The sequence below is a fragment of the Ptiloglossa arizonensis genome, chromosome 6 (genome assembly GCF_051014685.1).
Source record: "Ptiloglossa arizonensis isolate GNS036 chromosome 6, iyPtiAriz1_principal, whole genome shotgun sequence".
NCBI classification, from domain to species: domain Eukaryota; kingdom Metazoa; phylum Arthropoda; class Insecta; order Hymenoptera; family Colletidae; genus Ptiloglossa; species Ptiloglossa arizonensis.
In genome coordinates this window covers 17720900-17737640 of record NC_135053.1, presented here as the reverse complement: position 1 = coordinate 17737640, position 16741 = coordinate 17720900, and the positions used below count along the sequence as shown (strand labels likewise).

The 16741-nt window shown below is 36.9% G+C and overlaps 2 protein-coding genes across 5 annotated transcripts; one reads left to right on the top strand and one right to left on the bottom strand.

Moving 5' to 3' along the window:
* Nucleotides 1-1540: 1540 nt before the first annotated feature.
* Nucleotides 1541-9083, top strand: LOC143148659 (methyl farnesoate epoxidase). 2 transcript variants are annotated; one of them, XM_076315209.1, is made up of 9 exons: nucleotides 1541-1655; nucleotides 1982-2233; nucleotides 2745-3033; nucleotides 4130-4368; nucleotides 4650-4822; nucleotides 5185-5271; nucleotides 5469-5610; nucleotides 6240-6468; nucleotides 7038-9083. In XM_076315209.1, exons 1-8 carry the CDS (start codon nucleotides 1568-1570, stop codon nucleotides 6443-6445), a joined length of 1476 nt encoding a protein of 491 aa, XP_076171324.1. In that variant the 5' UTR covers nucleotides 1541-1567; the 3' UTR covers nucleotides 6446-6468; nucleotides 7038-9083. The 2 variants fall into 2 exon arrangements, with proteins under 2 accessions (XP_076171324.1, XP_076171323.1); XM_076315208.1 differs by having other exon boundaries at nucleotides 4611-4822.
* On the bottom strand, nucleotides 6474-16497 carry LOC143148660 (putative cytochrome P450 305a1). Of its 3 annotated transcripts, none has more exons than XM_076315210.1 (8): nucleotides 16180-16455; nucleotides 14871-15125; nucleotides 14239-14476; nucleotides 12552-12711; nucleotides 12350-12461; nucleotides 11337-11517; nucleotides 10427-10683; nucleotides 6474-8188 (listed from the first exon to the last, which is right to left on the bottom strand). In XM_076315210.1, exons 1-8 carry the CDS (start codon nucleotides 16268-16270, stop codon nucleotides 8010-8012), a joined length of 1473 nt encoding a protein of 490 aa, XP_076171325.1. In that variant the 5' UTR covers nucleotides 16271-16455; the 3' UTR covers nucleotides 6474-8009. The 3 variants fall into 3 exon arrangements, 2 of the variants coding, with proteins under 2 accessions (XP_076171325.1, XP_076171326.1); XR_012992561.1 differs by having other exon boundaries at nucleotides 8051-8188; nucleotides 12298-12461; nucleotides 16180-16494; XM_076315211.1 differs by lacking the exon at nucleotides 6474-8188 and having other exon boundaries at nucleotides 10426-10683; nucleotides 12298-12461; nucleotides 16180-16497.
* Nucleotides 16498-16741: the final 244 nt, after the last annotated feature.

The window sequence follows — 16741 nt, the reverse complement described above, 5'->3', positions numbered from 1 at the left end:
CGCGTCAGATTTCCCCACCGAGTTCATTGAAAAGCGGAACCAGTTCGGTCGGTTTAACGTCGATCAGACCTGCCCGACCAGGAAATAATCTAATAACGGGCTTCGAAAGTTCCGTTCTTATCGCGAGTTCTCGTTACACCGGATTGTTTACGACGAAAATAAACAGAACTTCAGCAAGAAATGGACAGTGAATCGATAACGTGAAAAAAAGAAGAAAAAAACGAAAAAGAAAAATGGATTTAAATAGAACGCTCGTTTTACGTCACGTGCCACTCGTTGCGGTTAAAAATACGTAACGAAGAACTTTCTTCAATGATCCCCGTAAAAGAAATTACTGCATTGGTAATCAGACTTCCGAGTTATAATTCAAGATGCGTTCAAGTCAGAATTCGAACGATAAAATACATAATAATATTCTTCGATCTAATAAAAACATCTCGCCTTTCTCCGCTACGAAACTTTCATTCTTCAGTGTATACTAGTGCCACTGGAAATTCACAAGGATTGTTATCTATTTTCTTTTTTTTTTACATCTGCGAATTTTATCGGTAATTTTTCATTTTCAACGCCGCAAAGAGTTTCGATCTTCCTTTCTTCCAAACCATTGGACTCAGTATCGATACATAGTACAGTACATGTATACGTTCTTAAAAGATTAGACATTAGTTGCACGAAGGTTGTTATCGGTGTGCATTGAGAAATGAAAGTTTCGTACAGAGAAAGGCCAGATGATTTGATACCAGAATAAGAAGAATATTGAAATCCATTTCCTGGACACTGGTTTATCAATTTTATTTCGACACTTCACAGAAATCTAGTTTCAGATTAACGCCACTGCCGATAGAAATCAAGAGTGACAAGTCCCTCGTTTATCCGAGTCCTTTATCTCGACGGACACGATTCTCGTAATCTTGGGACCGAGGCATCCTTTTTTTTGCGGTGAAATCAAATTTCCACTAAAAGTCTTCCGTATCTCGAGGTTATCGATCCCGAGTATACCGTATTCCGAACGGTGAGTATGTATATTACTCGTTGTGAATAAATCACTTCCACACGAACGAGTACTTCGCGGATAAAAAAAAAATCAATCTTTCTCTCTCTCTCTCTCTCTCTCTCTCTCTCTCTCTCTCCCTCTCCCTCTCCTTTTCCATAAGATCGATTATTTTTTATTCTCGAACCCTAGAATATTTTTTTGCGATTCCATTACACGTATAAATCATTCGTTGAAACGCGTCCAATTTTTGTGTTCCGTACAAAATGATCTCTTCCGGTTAACGAGGTGATCCGTCTTCTGGTTTGTATCGAAGTTTGAAAAAAAAGAAAAAACGAGAGAAAAAAAAAGAAAAAGACCGAATACCGTGTCCGTAACGGTGCATCGAGCGCGAAGAGTGCCGTGAAAAGGTTCTTACAGTACAAAAAGATATTTTCGTCAGGGATCATGGGTGTCACGCCGATAATATCACGGGGTGGCACCAGAAACGTTTTTGTCACCAATACGTATATATGCACGGTATAATAATCACGAACGGAGCCACCAAGAGCGAAGTAACAGTATCTCGTTCCGAAGATGATGTGCACGGCGATCTGTCTTCTGGTTGTCCTGTTTTGCCTCTTCTGCGTTTATGGTTGCCTCAAGCCGCGTAATTTTCCACCTGGTGCGTCGTGTGTATCGCGAATCGGCGATCAGGAACGTCGATTACGAATCATTTTCACCTTGAACGCGTCGATTCGTCGCTCGGTGGTTGTTTTAGTGAACATTTTTTTCTTTTCTTTTTTTTTTTCTTCTTTTTATCGAAGTCTCCTCGGTTTCGAAGAGAGCGTAAATTAGAGATCGTTGAAATGAATCAACGAAACGAATCGTGGAGATTCTCTGTGAAACGATTAGAATCTTTCGTTAGAAATTTCGATAAGAAGGATCACGTGCGCGAGAATTAACGCGGGGTAATTAAAAAATATCTTCTCTTGTACGATGTCCGGGTAGGTCCAAAATGGCTGCCGCTACTCGGCTGCTTCCTCACGTTCCGACGATTGAAAGCGAAACACGGATACGCTTATCTGGCGTTCCAAGAGTTAACGGAGACGTACGGTCCAATTTTGGGCCTCAAGTTGGGAAACCAGAAGGTGGTTGTGATTTCAACGCACGATCTGGTGAAGAAAGTTCTCCTGCAGGACGAGTTCAACGGCAGACCGGATGGATTCTTCTTCAGGGTTCGGTCTTTCGGTAAAAGAAAAGGTACGCGATGCTGAAATTCGTGTAACGTTGAATCAGTGAATATTACACCGTAGCAATTGCCTCTTTACTTTAGAATTTCATTTTTAAGTTGATTGTCCTATCGTGGAAAAAGTGTATGTAAAAATAATAATATGTATTTTTTCTTATAAATTCGATTCTCAATACCGTGTTGAATCCGTGAAAATTAAACCATAATAATTGCGTCTTTATGTTAGAATTTCATTTTAAGTTAATTATGGTGAAGAGAGTGCACCTTTTCACGAGTCGACGTGTAAAAATAATATAATATGTATTTTCTCTTGTAAATTCTATTCTCAGTATCGTGTTGAACATTATACCATAGTAATTGCGTCTTTACGTTAGAATTCGGTTTTAAGTTAATTATCTTATCGTGGAAAGAAGGTAAATTTTTTGCACCTTTCACAAGTGGACGTGTAAAAACAATAATGTGTTTTTTTTTTTATAAATTGGTCAGTGAAGAATTCGTTAATTATTTTTCGAATTTTGCCAGGCGTCCTGTTCTCGGATGGGCCAACGTGGTCCCAGTGTCGTCGTTTTACCATGCGTCACCTTAGGACCTTCGGATTGGGCCAGTCGAGCATGGAGAAGCAACTGATCGTCGAGGCGAAGAGTCTCGTCGATTACCTGCACCGTGCAAGTGCGAAAGGTCCGATACCTATGCACACAGCCTTCGACGTCGCTGTTCTGAACTCCCTCTGGTTCATGTTCGCCGGGCACAGGTTCGATTATGAGGACCAGAAGCTGATGGAGATGCTCGAGATCGTCCACGACGCCTTCAGGTGAGTCGACGAACAGGAAAATCTGTAATTTGTCGAAGTTTTCTCGATGAAAACTAGTTCAAACAGGACCTCGTTCGATTTCGTGACTTAATATTCCATTATTTTTTTATTCACACGTGTGTGTAAAGTTTCTCAGAATTAATTCGTAGAATCTATCATTGAAAATTAAGAGAACAGGGTTAAGTTCGAGTTTATTTTAACGTTGATTAATTCGTGGAGTTGGAACGCTACCTTCCTCGGTTACAAGACATCGAGCAGATTTCGTTACGTGCAACCGATTACTTGTTAAAAGATACAAAAGTTTGGGACCATCTCTCTTTATTATATTTTACAGTATAATTGTTGCAAAGTGAACAATTTTGTTGTATCAATCTGTGTTTAAAAATGGGCAATTCAGATTCCGTTACATAAAACCGACTACTTGCTACGAGATACAAAAATTTGGGACCATCTCTCTTTATTCTATTTTATAGTATAATTGTTGCAAGGTGAACAATTTTGTTGTAACAATCTGTGTTTAAAAATGAGCAATTATCTTGCATTATTGGATCGTGTAATTTTTCTTTGTTTATAATACCGGTATAAGCAGTTAATCCTCCAAAAGCGTATATTCGACGGTCAGGGAATACCAATGTCTCGAAAGAACGCTCGTGAAAGCTGCTAAACGAACGTCGGAGAAACATTGCTCGAGATACGATCGAAAAATTAATTCAAAGGATACCTAGAATTGTTCAAGCAGCAAAAGAGACCAAAGAAAGATGAAAAAATAGATACAAAATGATTTTACAGCGTTAGCTCGTGCATGAACTGTATATGTTCTTGGTAATACAAAGGAAGATAAATAATAAAAAAAAGTAATAATAATCTAAAAATCTAAACAATGAAAAAAATAATTTTCTCTCGTTATATTTATACATTCTGCGTAACATTCTTCTTGTACGATGGTCTCGAACTTTCGACTAGTAGTGAAAGAAAATTTTCACGCGAGCAATACTTTTTTCCATCGTTTAAAATAACGAAGGTAATTTTCAATGGAATGTAAAGTAGCGAATATTAAAAATAAACAAAATTACTACGCATTTCTTTCTCCCCATAGATTAATGGACACCATGGGCGGTATTATTTCGCAACTGCCGTTTCTCCGTTTTATAATACCAGAATTGTCCGGTTACAACGAATTGATGCGAATCCTGCGAAAACTTTGGAGCTTCTTGGACGAGGAGATCACCCTCCACGAGAAACATTTAACAGAGAACGAACCACAGGATCTGATCGAGGCTTTCCTTTTGGAAATCGCGTCCAATAACAACGATCGAAAAGACACAATTTTCGATCGTGAGTAATTTTCTCTCTGTAACAGAAATGGTATAAAAAAATCAATATGTAAATTTTTGGTTCCACTCTTACGGAAACACCTATGGTATATCAACGAGACTTTTCTCGTGAAAACGAAACAGAACACAATTCGATTGGAATGAAAACGTAAATTTAAAAATTTTTTAATTCTATTCTCAAGAAAGTATTTCTGGTGGGGGGCAGTATACGTCACGTTGTAAAATACCTTGCATCCTTTTCAGGTGAAAATTTACTGGTGCTCTGTCTGGATCTCTTTCTAGCTGGCTCGAAGACCACAACCGATACCTTGGCGTCCATTTTTCTATTTTTATCTCTGAACCCGGAATGGATCAAAACACTCCAGGATGAGTTGGATAACGTTGTGGGTAGATCACGAGCCCCCACTTTGGAAGATTATTCCTCCTTACCCATGATGGAATCGTTTCTAGCAGAGGTGAATAATAGCTCGTGGTTCAATATCGACAGATGATGATCGTCGAAATTACCGACTACCGTGGTCGTTAATTGCACACTGTGACCGTGTGCGAAGTCGCTGATTACTTGGTGGATTAATCATCGTTACCGATTACCTTGGTCCTCTACGATTCTCGACGATTACAATTAGGATTTTCATTGTTGTTAAATTGCAAGGACACCGATTATCGTCATCACTCTTAATCGTTGCAATTGCATTCTCTTATGGACAATAAAATTTGAATGTCAGAACTTGTAACATATAAGAAACGTTTAAACGAAAATTACAAGACGAGTTGTAAGAGTTAGGGGATAAATAAATAACGCAAATAATTCACACAGACGCAGAGATTCCTGCTTTTGGCACCACTTGGAGTACCCCATAAAACCATGAAAGACATAACTCTTAAAGAACACTTAATACCAAAGGTAAATACCAGAAACACAACAGTCCCCGGTTACATGGAACTGAATCGAGTCTACTCGGTTTCGAGTAACCGGGAAAGGTATCTATTCTACAAATCGAGCATTTCTTTCCTTTTTGTCACGTTTGAAGTATTTTTAATCAATTCGTGCAACGTTTCTTAAAATATTCGAAATTGGTGATCACTTTCTCATGGTTTTAGGATACAATCATCCTTCTGGATTTTCATAGTGTGCACAATGATCAGAGTTACTGGGATTCTCCGGAGAAGTTCCAACCTCAACGATTTCTGGACGAAAATGGCCGATTTTGTCAGAAGAACGCGAATATGCCTTTCGGTTTAGGTAACTTTATCGATAAACTAATTTTTTTCCGTGAAAAAAATTATTTTGCAAGATCATCTTTGTTGCACAGAGAGACAACATTTTTAATTTGTTAATATTTCATTGTATGATTCAAATTCTATTGTTTACTCAACGAACAATGGATAACAGATTGTCCATTTTTTATTAGTTGTTGGAAACTTTTATCCAAGAAAACAATTTTTCTTTGTCAATTTATCTTTGATCCGAGGTCCATGTAGCAACCGTCTCAATAGTTTTACGCAAATAATTTACAAGATAAGATTACATTGTGAGCGACGGTTATGCATTATTGTTAGAGGCGTATAATTTATGTGAAGTTAATGAACAATAAGTTTACAGTTATTAAGCTTTGGCTAAAATTATGAAAAAGTTAAAATTAAGATAAAATTAAAATTAGGAAAAAGATTACTTTTTTTTAGAACAAAAAGACTTTTTCTTATGTAGTGGTTAAATTAAAAAAGTCACCAAATGTACTTGTTCTCGAGGACCCCTTTTATATGGTAGCTTCGTCAGTTTCATGGTAAATTCGCCCCTGTTTGCGATGCACCGGTGCAAAATATGAAAAATGAAAATTAGATTTCGTGACGATCTATTTACATACGTTACAGGCAAGAGACGTTGCCCAGGAGAAATGTTGGCTCGTAGTTCTTTATTTTTATTCTTCGCCTACGTTATACACTACTTCGACATCGAAATTTCTCCTAACCATGGTAAACCAGACCCGAATGGTTACGACGGCTTCACCATATCACCGAAACCATACTACCTGAGGCTCACGAAGAGATCAGATATCACGAACAGTGTTGCAACGTAGAGGGAAAGAATTCAGGAGAAACTGTGAGTACGATTGCAATCCAAATATTATTCAAGCTACAAATCATTTAAATTAACACTTTTTGGAGCTCTAACCTTAGCTAATCCTCTAACACACATGGTCCTTTAAATATTTGAACAGAATCAATTAAATCCAAAGAAACCTAAATCTCACGATTTTACAATCCAAGTGATCTTCTAATTACTTTCACTATTATTATTAGCATTATCGAATATACAGAGACTTAAATTTTCACAATATTTTAATATTGTCCCCTCGAATAATTTCAAGTAGAATTATCATTCCCGCAGAATGTTAAATCTTTAATTTCTGTTAGCAGTGTAATCGTGATTATCGGTTTTGTAATGCTTCAAATTGCACAATATTCCGTAATTGAAATCGTTAAATCTATGGAAGTTTAAATCCACTGTTTATTCGATTACCTTGAAACAATTTGTAACAAAAAGTTGCACACAGAAGAAGATCAATTTATTTCCCTAGTGTTACATATTCAGTTTGCGACATCCGCGTGTGTAGAAAAATATGGCGGCAACCGATACCCTTATTGCCACGCGTGACGTCTATTTTCCAGCGACGAGAAAACATTCAACAGTCAACGTGTCGAGACTCAATATAAAAGGACTGAATCGCCACGTGGCGCACGCCCAAAGGTACATTTGGACTTCCGCGAAACGAGATGATTTCGTCGAACACGTAAAACGACTTTCGCAGGGCGGCAGGAACAATAAACGATATTTGAGAGAAAAATTTGTTGAAGTAAAATAAACACGCGTCTATCTACGGGTCGAGCTACTTCCAACCGAAAACGTCAAACCTACCCGATGGAACCACGCATTCCAGTTACGAAAAACATCGATTGAGTGAAAATGTGCGCTCGAATAGTAAATCTACTCATTGTTCGCGATTGTGTCGTACGGGTGGTGAAAAAACGAAAAAAAAAAAGAAAAAAAGAAAACGGAAACATTTTCTCTGAATTTTATCGCTTACAATGTTCCATCGATTCATCGTCGTTCATTATTGTCCGATTACAAAATGTACAATTGTTGCGAATGTTAATCTACTTCCTAACGAGATTTACAATTTATAATACGTAGATTAATACCACCAGACATTAGCTGCACGAGCGGCGTACGCAACGCGGACAAATGTACTGTTGGGAATTGTAAAGAATGCCTCTGAACGTTCTTTCCGATATAGAGAAGTTCTTTTAAGAAAAATTTTGGAAAAATATTTCTTAGAAAACTACATTTCACTACGAGTATGATTTCTGACTGGAAATTGCTACAAGAGTGATACAGTTTGCGTTTAAAAAAAAACAAAACAAAACCAAATGGAGTCCTCGACTGGGGCAATTGCATTCCTTTACTTTTTACAACACTTGAACATAACCAACAATAAACGTGGGACTCCTTAAATGCAGTATCCGGTGCTGAAAGCCGTACTGGTAGCGAAAATAACCCTTTTCAAAAATTTTGATCGTTAAATTCGGATTCCATTCAGAGACATTCCTTCGAGCTCTTTGATACGGTTGACAGAAAATATATTATCGTGGCACAACTAATACTTCGTAATACTTCGGAGCCATGACCAAGCCAGGGACAGTTTCTGTGGTCGTCGGTCCCTTACCGGGGACCGGAAGTAGAGAATATTTTTGCAACACGCCGACGAACAGAAGGAATAACGCGGATTTTGCCAGTACGTTGCCGGGACATCGTCTTTTTCCTAAAATGGAGAAAAAGAAACCATTAAAGTAACCATAATTGTCAATAGTAAGCGATTATTAGCTACAATTCGATTTGTTATTAAAGGTAAGAAACAATAGTTACAGATAGTAAACCGTAAGATCGACGATTTGTAACGAAAATAAAAAAAAAAAAAAAACAATAGCTATAAATAGTGAACTATTTCAAACTCAAGTTTTAAATATGTATCTTTGATACATTTATTTTTGTCTTTATCACCTTTTCGATGTTTTCGTAGCAATTTTTGTTACTTTAACTTAGCCAAATTGTTCGTGAATATTCAACGACGTGACAAGACTGCTTACCGATTACGGATGTAAATTTAAATTTCCATTTACAATTACTTAGAACTCGTTCTTGTATCTTTGAATATAGATTACGGACGTGAAGGCAATTGTATTGAAATCATTTTCGGTGCACATATTGTTAAACATATTACGAACGAAGGAGAAACGACTTTTAGTTAATTTCACGGAATAGTTAATAAAAAGTTGAAGTTAATGTTTCTTTAATATTGATCATATTTTTTTAATATTCCTGAGTATGTCATCACGATGATAGTGTATGGTCGCTTATGGTGATTGTACCGATTAACTGGAGACGAGTTTATGCTCGTTTTTCATCCGCGTAAAATGGCGTTTCCGACTTTCTTAGAATTATACGGAAACGAACAGTAAAAAGGTGTCAGCTTGCTTTCGTCGTTATATATTATAGCGTTTTTATAAAATGCGAGCTAATCGTCCTATAAAAGATTTTTACGATTCTCGACGCGGTGACAGGTAAAAATTACCTGTTGGAGAAATTTTATCGTAAAATGTGTTTCTTTTTATTTTTTTTATATTCGTCATCATTAACTCAAGTTTTACGTATACTTTTGACGCATTTAAAACTTGTTGAAACAATCAGAGCCATTAGTCATAATAAATGTAACACAATTTCGTATTATATAGTGTCTGTTTTATCTCGACAAAGTTGAATTTCTTACGAGTAACTGATAATATGAAAAAAAAAAATATTTTCTTTGTTGTAGAAGTGGGTGAAAAAATTATGTATACTATACAACGTCGCCTCTCGTTGCATTGTTATGTTATCGTTGAAACACGAATGAAAACTATAAAGTCCTGCAGACCTGGTCAAATAAATGTTTTGTTAAAAATTTATAACAAAAATATGAAATCGCAACGAGATTTCCCCCGATACATTGTAACGTATAAATAACTCGATAATACTTGTGTAATTTGTTATTGCACGTTGCGTTTACTATTCGAGATTACTGAAGGTAATCTGCATACATCACTTTTGTTACAATTGCTAAGTATCGGTTAGATATATCTATTAGATCCGTTTTTTAACAATGTCAGTCAACAAATGTGACAAACAGTTTAAAATAGAACAATAAGATTATGCAACTAACAAAGTCACCTTCAGATATTTCAAATAATAAATATAATGTGGATAAACAGCTTTTACAAGTACTATCCATTTATTTCAGAACTTTTAACTTTTATCATAACTTTTTAAGGAAGCATTTATTCGACTACGTTTATAGAACTTTTTCCTTTTATTTCTACTCATGGTACTGTTTTACTTTTGTCTTACTTTTCATACCTTTTCGGTTTATTATTTTATGCCTATGGCAAAGGGTGTTCGCATAAGGTATATATTTTTCAAGAAAATGATGTATTCAATTTTCATACTTCTCACGTACACAATATCTTAACACTAGAACTACCAAAGGGATCAATTTGATTTGTTTCAAACTTCTTTTTAAACTTACTCAAGTATTAATGGTGTCTTTGCTTACAATATTCGTAGACAATTATCAAAATAGACAACTAATGGTACTGGTAAATTAATTTGCCCTTTCCCCATCTAACATCGAAGATACTAGGTTGTTCAATAAGTTTCGTCGTTCAATAAAACTTATTGAACAACCTAGTATACGATCTGACACAAATAGTAACACGTTCATCATCGATAGTTCTAATGTTAAAGTATATGCGAAAAATGAGTAAATAAAAAATCGACACAGCAGTAAAATTTCCGACTACCAATCACCGAAGAACGTAATTTCGAATCTCCATGGATTGGTAGTAACGATTTTTTTCTCTAGGAGAAATATGATTATTCGATCGAGTCGAATGATTTGTAATTACTTATGAATCTTGAACACCCTTTGTTAGGTACATTTGGCAAGCACCTGATACATCTTTAGTACCTTTTCCAAAAGTCAAAATGTCCACATCCGGGTTGAAGCCATCTTCCTTAATGTGCCTCTCAGGCCTAAACGTGTTTGGATCGGGATAAACTTCCGGATCCATATTAACAGTGTATATGTTCATCAACACAGTGCTGTCCTTTGGTATCGTGTACTCGTCCAGTTTCGTATCGTGAAGAACTCGACGTGGTCCAACCAGGGGGAATACCGGCCAACGACGCAGTGACTCGGTTATCACAGCCTCCACGTATGGCATACTGTAACAATCAAGAATTTTTTTGCTTTCACGTGCGCTGCATTTCTCCAATATCTTCGTCTAAAATCAGCTTTTACTCTCCCACGCGCGAATTCCAACGCGAAACGGGACAACGATCATACAGTGAACTCGAAGAAAAAAGAAACGGGGTGAAAAGAACGGGGTGAAAATAATTTAGACAAATTGTACACGATTCATCGTTCGGACGTTATCTAAATCTTTGTTGTTTCCTTTTTCAAACCGTTCGTATCGTTCGCCTACAATTTCCTTTCAATTTGTTACATTTCTAATCGTCTTATTAACTCGACGTTTCGTTTCTCTCGTCTTTCTCTCTGAACTTGTAACTTTTCACGGATTTCCAACTTGTTTACTCTCCTGCAGAAGATGTCCAAAACTGGAGGTATCAAAATATTGTAACAAAGAGGTGAGTCGAGGGAAGCATTCGTTATTGTATACTTCCATTTTTCTGCTCGACCGGCTCGTTGTTCATCTTCTGGATAAACGTGTCTGTTAAGTCCACTTCCAAAACTCAATACGGAATTTGGTCAAGACGTACTAAATCGTTTATTTATTATATTCGCGAAGAAAGGAGCCTCCAGTTTTGGTGTCCTCGACGTCTCGAATGAAACTTCGTTAATTTGTCTACGAGATTACTTTGGTTTGTCTGTCAAGTCGGGAATTCTGTCGGTGGAGATCACGGAGTCGATTTCTTTCTGGACCTTCTGTTGTATGTCCTGATGCACCACAGTGTTCATGAAAATAAGATCCAAAGTGTTTGTCGTGATGGACAAACCGGCGAGGAAGATGTCGATCAGTATCATCACCAATTGGTCCTCTAAAAAAAACAATACCAAAATGAAGCACATGTTGGAAAGTTCGAGAAGGGTTGCGCGCAAAAGCTTCTTCCGGTGAAAACACTTTCTCTCGCGCAGATACATCTATTAACGTACCGATTTATACTAATAGTTTATACGGACTGTTCTCAGAAACGTAGAAATGTTCAAAATAAATATCAATACTCGTTGTCACGTACACGTGATCTCGTTCTTTCGGTCGTCCATCCGATATTATTAAATTTGTTTAAGACATGTACACTTTAACGTTTATACTTTTACAATTTTGAAATATGATTCAGAAGAGAACAAGGTCTCCCACAAGTCCAGAAATACACCAGGAACCATTTTAAGAAGCTATATCGGATCGACGTAACTTTTTTCAACGTTTCTGGGTGTACAATTAATTTGTTAATCGTACCCTACAAATTACAGGGCGTACTGTATGAAAATGACTGATCGAGAAAGAAAATATTTACAAAACTCGATCGTAAATTATGGTGACAGTTACACACGCGTACAATATTACCTTTAGTTAAGGTAAGTTGAACAATTATTAACAACCATGTGGTCATCGAAGTCTCGAAGAACACACATATTGTCGGATCGAAGAATGGCGGATCAAAAAAAAAATTTGCAAACTTTCGTTGAATCCAAGTCTCCATTTTTGCGTAAACCATGTGGTCGTTGAAATGCGTCTCCTCGACACTTCAACGACCACACGGTCAAAATTTGCAAAACTTTTTTTCTTTTTTCTCTGATCCGCCATTTTTGTACAGTACCTCCCGCAATTGGTCCCGCGCGCAAACTCGACGAACTTTGTTACAATTGTACCATTGTAGAGTAAGTTGGACGGGTCCTCTTTGTTCATCTTCTCAATGAACATGTCTATCAAGTCCACTTCGCCGCCCACAACGTAGTTCTGTTTGTGCTCGGCGATGATTTCCTGCGTGAAATAAGTCGCAGAGCGGCTCGATGATTAATCAGCGTTAATAAAACCGCGAGATTCGTAATTGATTCGCATAAACAGACGCACCAATAGGAAGTCCTTGAGCTCGTTGTTCAGCGTGAGGAGAAGGTTGTAACCCGAGGCCTCGGGTGCAATGTAACGAATCCAAGGGAAAGTGGTGAGAAGCCCACCGACCATGTCGAACACTCGGCTACGACGATCCAGCAAGTCCATAAAATACTGTAACCTGCAGGCAGACGTTGGAGGGACAATAAACGATCTCGATCAAATACGCTTCAAATGTGCGACCCACTTGCGACTTATAAACTCTCGCCGTGGGTCGTTACCTTCTGTTCCAGATACGCAGTGCGTTTCTTTACCGGTCGTTCCGTGAGCTCTTTTTGCATCAACAGATACAGACATATTTCATGACCTGTACGGTATTCAAAATTGAGTAAACATTTAGGGGGGGGGGGGGGGACACCAACCTGACAAGTCAAAAAAATGAAATTTTTTTTCTTATTTTCTTAAAGTTTCGAATAAAAAAGATATTTCGAAATTCAAATTTTACGGAGATACTCTGCATAGAGTATTCTACAATGTACGATATTTTTAATATGTTAATTATTTAATTTTTTATAAACGTTTAAAGTCACTTTTTTTTTTTGATAAAAATAATTTTTTTTTCTGAAATTTTTGAAAAGTCGTACGCTATATTTTAGATAATAGTCTCTAGTTTGTGAATCGATAACATTTTTTCATTTGAAAAATTTTTACTTTCAAAATAGACTTTTAAAACTTTTAAATAAATTGTACGAAATTAAAATTGCCCCATACTTGGCAGACTGAAGATTCTACCTCTATTACAAAGCTTAATCACCGTGGATTTAAATATTATTTCCAATTAAGTAATTTTAATACCGATAAAAATATATCAGCATTGACAAGAAGAATAAAAAACACGCAAAAAGATTACTTTACTTCGCGAAGAGAAACCCCGAAAGTAACCAAAACGTTAGAATGGTATAGATAAGATATCGCTATCGAAATAAACCGAACTAAAATCCAAATATATCAACACCAACGAATGGGGGAAAAACCCACAAGCGTTAGAACACTATTTACTCTATGAGGAGGGCACACACTAGTGGTGGAAAACTTTGAACGATAAAGATAAGATATCACCGTTGAACCGAGCCATTTATCGATCCCTGTCGATCGACCCTTTAAAATCATTTACCACTGCTCCAACTTTATATTTCCAAAATGATTTACACCGCCTCTTTCGTTCTGCAATTGAACTCGAAGTGCGCAAATCGCTTCTTAAATAAATATTCACTATAAGTTTTTCCCAATAACCTAACAAAAATATAAAAAATATATTTCACGAACAGAAGCAACGAAATTAATATTTCACGTTACATAAGTGCACATTTCTGCCTCTTCTGTACGTTACGTCTAGTTATTATCACCTGAGAGACTGCGAGAAGCAACCCTTGTTTCATCGAATAAAAATCGAGTGCTTGAATTCCCATCCACCGTGGAAATTATTTTGTTTCCTATTCGCTATTTTCAATACCCTTTTACTTTCGTGCACCGAGGGCGTATTTCCTTCGAGTTTGTAGCAGAAAAAAACGAAGAAAAGAAACATCAAAGCGAGTACGCGAACCATTCCAAGTTTACCGAGTCGTTCACGCGCATTAAGCGCCAAATACGTGGAAACTTAATAATCCTGAAAGTAAAGAAATCTGTCGGCAACACCACACGTAAGTACCTCGGGCCCTCGGTGAATCGTTTTCCTGTCGTTATCGTCCACAGGACATTTATCACGGCTGGTGCGATCACTGGTTTCAATCGTCGTACACCCCCCTCCTTCAACTTCTCCAAGATCACCGTCAATTCCTCCTTAATCATCTCCGACATCCTGTATTTCCCAAAACCGAAAATCTTCAATGCCTGCATGATCCAAGTACGCAATTCCTTCCAATCCGATCCATCGTTCATCGTGACACCTAACGGCCGATAAAATGACCATTTTATTAGAATTATCGTTACATCTATTATCGACGATAATAGTCGGTAATAGTAATTTAACCACTGCGTCGATAATACTGTTCTTAGCAATAATATTATACAGGAGAGTGCAAAATATTAAATATTCATCGCATACAGGATAGTGCAAAACATTAAATATTCATCGCATACAGGATAGTGCAAAACATTAAATATTCATCACAAGTAGCTCGTGTAAATAACGCGTCAAAATTGGTTGTTCAAGGCCAACGAAATACTATCTCCATCATATTGTTTAACTACCCCCACATTCTCGTCGCATGACTCAGGCGCGCGTTATTTGCCTCTCGTAGAGAGAGGGGGGGAGGGGGGACTTTCATTTAACTACCCTACCTTGCTTCTTTCCAAGATTTCGCATTTTGATAAATTCGTTCCAAGGCCGTCCATCGAAATCCTCGTTGTGCAGCATCGATCGAATGAACTTATTTCCGGAAACTATTATTATCTTGCTGATACCAATTTGCAAGGTTATCACGTTGCTGGAGTATCGTTTCGAAAGTTCCAAAAAAGCCAAATGCTGTGCCCCAAGTTTACGCGTCAAACGGTTCAATAAAAACTTATTGCCGATAAACGGCCACGAAAATGGCCCTAAAAAATAATACGATTTAAATATATAGATCAGACAAGTATATAATCCTGTAAAAAATATAATTTTACGCATCAAGAACGATGCAATGTTATATATTGCCTAATAGATCCATATTGTCCGCCTTTTCAAAAATATCATTTGTATTAATGGAAAATTTTCTTGTGCAGAAAACCACTTTGTTTGTACACATAAGGGATCTATGTGGATAAAATAATTGATATTATTTACACCTGGAGGCAATATTTCATTTTATGTTTTATCATCGAACTTTCGAAAATGTGAACAGAAATTTTTGCTTTTAAGTTTAAATGGGTTAAGAAAGATTTCCATAGAGATACATACGAAGCACTTGCTACTGTTAGTAACTGAATTTGATGCCACGAAGGGTGTCAGATTACAATAAAATTTTGTATAGTAATTGTCACTGTCACGTTTAAAATTAAAATTGTTTCATACAGATCGAAATTATGAGAAGAATTGATTGATTATAAGAATTGATACGTTATTGGTAATTCTCTTATGTGTTATTGTATTCTTATTAATATGACGATGCTATTTTGTAAATTTTTATCGTGTTATAAGCTTCATAGCGAAAAACTAGGTTGAAAAGATTTTCCAGCGAATAAATCTTCAAAAGTATTAGATCCATTCATGGTTCATTTATTCTTGTGTATTCTACACAGTAAAATAACTAATTTAAAGCAATTCATTGTCTAATAAAAACCAATCTCCGTATGCTCCACAGAGCGTAGATCTATCATCGATCAATTCTTTCATCGAAAAACTTATCTATCCAAACGTTTCCTAATTCGAACGAAGAAGAAAAAACAACAGAATTAAATTTAACTTTACGAATTCTTAAGGACAAAGAAAAAAAACGTAAATAATTATCTTTACATTTCTACCGCGGTAACGTTATTATTTAATATTGTTCTACTGGAAAAAAGATACGTCGATATAGAGGTAATTAATAACGATCGATGTATTAATCCGTGTACTGTGCTGATCAAGCATTGCGACGTAAGTATCAACGCACGAAATAACTTCCGTTACCTGGCGGATGTTTTCCTGTATTTAGTCCGATTACCCGGGAGGTTAGTAGTAATATCACGATCACGATCATCAGTATCACGGTGGCGGACATCGTGGTATGTTTTTGTGCACGTCGATTTACAAATCGATTTTCCTACGATCAGTGAGGGCAATTGTGGAACTAAGATTGACGATGCAAAGAACGACGGTCGATAGTTATCCAAGAATGGAATTCCTCGGTCGCACTATTGTGAGTGTCAAGACCCCCGTTTGGATCGTCGTTCCGATTTATAGTACCTAACCACTGTCGATAACGCGCTTTCTTAGATAAGTACGAGCTAAGCAGCAGTATTCGACTCCTTGCTTAGGAACCTGTTAAAGTGAAAGAAAGAAAGAAGATACGATTTGGCGATGCTTCAATTATATAGTTAGACAAGTTTGTCTGTGTTGACCGAAGCATTCAGTCCATACAAAATGTTATGTAGCACGCAAAATATCACGTTCGGTTCCGATTCCGTCCACGTGACGACGCTGCACTTAATCCTTTTGGGGATGTAATTACCGATAACATCATTTTATTTCT